This window comes from Notothenia coriiceps, unplaced genomic scaffold (assembly GCF_000735185.1).
Source record: "Notothenia coriiceps isolate Sejong01 unplaced genomic scaffold, NC01 NC01_scaffold00018272, whole genome shotgun sequence".
NCBI lineage: Eukaryota > Metazoa > Chordata > Actinopteri > Perciformes > Nototheniidae > Notothenia > Notothenia coriiceps.
Window position 1 is genome coordinate 1 of NW_011350973.1, and position 4,921 is coordinate 4,921.

General features: G+C 41.9%; 1 protein-coding gene across 1 annotated transcript; it reads left to right on the forward strand.

The window, feature by feature from the left end:
* The first annotated feature begins 72 nt into the window (after window positions 1-72).
* On the forward strand, window positions 73-4,777 carry ano10b (anoctamin 10b). The gene is made up of 9 exons (XM_010777606.1): window positions 73-226; window positions 927-1,265; window positions 1,438-1,620; window positions 1,805-1,860; window positions 1,951-2,025; window positions 2,736-2,900; window positions 2,986-3,177; window positions 3,268-3,405; window positions 4,601-4,777. Exons 1-9 carry the CDS (start codon window positions 73-75, stop codon window positions 4,775-4,777), a joined length of 1,479 nt encoding a protein of 492 aa, XP_010775908.1.
* Window positions 4,778-4,921: the final 144 nt, after the last annotated feature.

The window sequence follows — 4,921 nt, forward strand, 5'->3', positions numbered from 1 at the left end:
TATAAAATAAATGTATATGTAAGAATTGACAATAGATACCTGTCTGTGACATTCTCTTGAGTCAATTGAACCATGCATGCATTAAACAACTTTCTGCTGCTTTACCCAGATTCAGTCAACAGCTACTTTGGAAGCCCCGTTGCGTTCTACTTCAGCTTCCTAGACTTCTACACCTGGTCTCTGCTCCCACCAGCGATACTTGGCCTTTCGATCACATATTTCTCAGGTAGGTGTGCGGAACTATCATTTATGTATAGCTCTTTTTAGACCCCATTTAATTATATACAGCCCTAGAAATTGATTTTTAAGCCATTGGAGCTCCTGTTCTCACCTTTATATGTATTTAGAAGCTGCAGGTTGGCTGTTTTTTTTATGTGAACAGCAAATATTTCAAGGTAATGCAGCTGTTGTGACATTATACTTTGGTGCTATATACTAAAGATAATATTAATATTTGTGCACACTACTAGGTAAAGTTTGGCCTGAGGGTGGTCACGGAGTAAAAAGTATTTTGTGAATTGTCAGCATGTTCAAGCATGTTAACATGCCGATAGAAAGGTCACTGGGCCAAGTCAGGCAGCAAGGGATAGGACCCAAATGCAGAGAGACCAGACAGACAGGAATACATTTTTTTTTTTTAAAGTACATGAATTTAGAAAAGTCCACACAAGAATAACAGAGACCATGCTTTTCAGAGAGGGGGCAGGGGAAATATGTTGGCAGAAAATTCAGTTTAGATTCAGGATTCAGGTTCAGATGGCTCAAAGACATTTCGAAAATCAATACAGTGCTTTGGTCATCGGACTTATGGGTTTTATATTGTCTCATTTGGAACTAAATCATCTGCAAATTAATTCTATACTTGATATGGTATTGTCCACGATAGTCAATTGCCCTAGAGACTGAGCTTTTCTTGCCCGTCACAGGTGAGGCTCAGAAGGAGATGGATGACTCGGTGTCGGGATCCCCGGTCCAAAGTATTGAAGCTGACTCAGGACCAGTTGTCGGTGGTCACATGATCCAGGCGGTGTTCAGCATGCTTTGGTCCACGGTGGTCATGGAGCTGTGGAAGCGCCGAAGCTCCACCCTGTCGTACCGCTGGGGGACGCTGCACCTCGCCGAGCGCTTCGCAGAGCCCCGACCCGGTTTCCACGGTGACCTCGGGGTCAACCCTGTGACGGGTCGTATGGAGCCGCTCTTTCCTGAATGGCAGAGGGACGTGCGTATGGCCCTGGTGTCAGTTCCCATGGTGGGGCTCTTTCTAGGTACAACCTGAATTGAAATGCTAAAATATACCATGATGTTCAATCGTTGATTTAAAAAAATAAGTATAAGTGACTTTTTCTATGCTAATGTTTGCTTGGTTGCTTAAAGATTCTGAGCCTTACCTCTGTCCTCATACATGTACCTCATGCCCTGTCTCCTCTCCCTCTGCAGGGCTGGTGGTAGTGGGTATGCTTGGTTTCTACTGGGGGGAGGCCCAGGTGCAACAGCTCCACACAGACTGGGACTCCCTGCTGTCTCAGACTCTTCTCTACATGCCTTCAGTGCTTCACATCGTCTATTCAAATGTGCTAGCAACTGTTTACCGGAGGGTGGCAAAGTCTCTGACCGAATATGGTGAGTAAGACCGAGTGAATTTATGAAAACAGTATGACCAGTATAAGCTATCTTGTTCAAATATATAGTAAGGTTGAAGTAAAAAGAAAAGAGAATGGAAAACAGCTGATAAGGTTATTTCTACCAATAGTATTGTTTCTGATGCCTGAGATTAGCCAATGATTTCCCTTATATTTCTTCTTAGAGAACCACAGAGAGGAATCTGCCTACGAGAAGCATCTCACAGCCAAAGTGTTGGTGGTAAGTTCTTTCTCTTCACTCCAACCATCAGCTCTTATATCCTCTCCACCAGCAGGCCTTTTGATCAGGCTCTTGTCTCTCTTCCCCCAGTTCACATTCTTCAACTGCTTTGCAGTGCTCTTCCACATTGCCTTCTTCAAGCAGGATGTGCCTTTGCTTCGTAAGGTAATCATCAATCTTCCACTTGTCTCAGTGAAGTTTTTTTTTTCCAACAAAACTTGGGGGTAAAAATCAAGTGTCAACGCAGCAGAGGCCGAGATAACTGGATCTTTATACCTAATGAGGGATATAAAAAAGGTTGTATACTACAATTCCCATAATGCGACTTAAAAGTGCTTTCATTAGACTTTCCCTGTCAATGTCTTTTGAACCCCCCCAACCCATGTGTTGTAACAAAGTATTTGTATCAAAAAAAGTCAAGTAATCTTAACCTAACATTGTGTTGGGGGGGTTCATTTTCCTTTTGCCCTAACCAAACAGTATCAGTTGATATCTATGTCCCGCCCTCATCGCTGATGGGAAAACTAGCATAATGATTGTGTAGATGAAATAAATGGGTTTCATTTACGTACATAATAGATATATGATTTATGTGTAATTATCTCTTACTTGTTGCAATTTTTCATGAATTTAGTTTGGTCGCGAGGATGACTTTTCTTGGTTTTAACCACGCCCACAAAGCGTTGATTGGTCAATTTTCACCTGTGTAAACAGTCGTCAGTGAGCACAGTAGAATAGAACAGTACTCTTTATAAACTGATCTAAATCAGTGGAGTGCCTCACTTTTAAAATGTGTGCAAAGTTTAAGCGTGACCGAGAACAGTAAATTAAATCAAGTTTCCTCACTGATATTAAATTCCCATATTCTCTTTTAGCGTTTAGCGTCTTTGCTGATAATCACCCAGCTGGTGAACCAGGTGACGGAGGTGGTCATTCCCTTCCTGGTGGATCGCTTCATCAGTGCCCCCCATAGGACAGAGAGTGAAGACGACCCCCCGGAGGACAAATTCAGGAACCAAAGCACCCTGCCTGCTTTCCCTGTGAGTGTGCAGTATACTCTAAATAACAAAGTATGCATTGGGAAACACTTACAGTGAATAATATACCTATTTATTTTTGTCACAGGGCTTGTTTGCAGAGTACATCGAGCTCCTGGTGCAGTTTGGGTACTTGAGTCTTTTCTCCTGTGTGTATCCTCTGACGGCCGTACTCTTGCTCATTAATAACCTAACAGAGATCCGATCGGACGCCTACAAGATCTGTAAACTCTTCCGGAAACCCTTCACCCCTCCTGTGGCCAGCATGGGAGTATGGCGGGTCAGCAGAAACACAACAGAAATGAGACGCAGCCAGTATGTCACACTGTTATGAATAAACAGTGCACCTCATTGTGGTCTTGTGTTTCAGATTGCCTTCGAGGTCCTGAGTTTTGCCTCTGTTGTGACCAACTGCTGGCTGTTGATGCTGTCACCTTGGTTACAAGAGCTTTGTCAGGAGAGGGGGTTGACCGGCACAAACATCCTTATGTTGGCTGTTTTAGTCGAGGTAAGAGGGCGGATGGAGAAAGCATTAGTGATTCACATTAGGAGTAATATGTAGCATTTTCTATGATGCTTATGTCAATAAAGCTTTGTCAACATACAGGGTGGAGCCAAGTCCAATCGAACACTGAACAAGACATTGTTAGGCAACCAAAATGTTACAACTACCGTCCATGAACTGAACAAATATTGTGAAATTTTTTATTTTTTTTACCAAATCACAGACAGGACAACGCAGTGGTAGCGACCCGTCCATCAAAACATAGCCATTCACTAAATCATACCCTGCTTTATTGTATATTTCCCTCTTAATGCGATAATGACTTACCAAATGATCATCTTAAAACTAGCAATTGAGACCATTAACTAGTCAGGAAAATTATGCAAAAATTCAAGTGAGATGCAGATTACGTTCTCGTAGACTTCTTTTAGCAGCCAGTGGAATCGCCCCTTTCTGGCCATTAGAAATCATGCAGGTTTAAGGCACTCTAGCATTGACTTTCCCTTTCCTATCCAGAGGGTGCCCCTTGAATTTAGGTCTCTACATGTGCTGATTGGTTCCTTTTAAGTTAACTGAAACAATTTTTCCAGAGTATCACTGAGTGACCAGCACATATTGATTATGTTACACTTGCCTAATTAAAGGTGGGGTAGGTAATTTTGGAGAAACCAGCTCGAGTGCGCTAGAATTTGAAAATACACAGCCGGAACCAATCTGCCACTTCCTTACGGAGCCCCTCCTCCAACACACACGAACGAGCACATGACCAATGAGGGCACGAGATAAGTTTGTGCACAGATGGAAGGCTGACAGGCAGGTAGGCCATCCAGTTATTTTAGCCATGCCGGCTCAAATGATTGGTCGTGCTTTTTACACTATTACGGCTTCCACAGATGACATTTTTTTATGGATTTTTTGTCAAAGCACTTAAGATATTCATTGCTATCGGGATGTTAAGAGCATTCCATGGAATATAACAAAAAGTGTATCTCGAGCCGGTTTCTCAAACTTTCTCTTACCCCACCTTTAAGTCAATTTTTAAAATGCTTTCAATTTTGTTATTATAAAGCATTAGTCATTTCTATGACAGCTTATAATTACCAAGTGCCTTAATCGGTTAAATATACCTTTTTATAGACATGAGGGTCTTGATAGTCTTAATTAGACCCTGACATTTGTACTTGTGTTTGTTTTGCAGCACTTGCTGATCTTGGTTAAGGTGGTTTTGGCGGTTCTGATCCCCGATGAGCCGGACTGGATCCGGAAAAAGATTGAGCATATTGAGTTCACATCCATGCAGGCCTTGAGAGAGCAGGTAAACCCTCCACCATATATTTCATTATTCATCATTTTGGTGGTCTTTAACATATTGTAGACAACTCAGGGTGTCCGCGGGGTCTTAAAAAGTATTAAAAGTTGATAAATCAATTTAGCGAAAATTAAGGCTATTAAAAAGTATTAAAAAGTATTAAACGGCATTTTCAAGATATTAAAAAGGTTACACAGCAACGACAACATG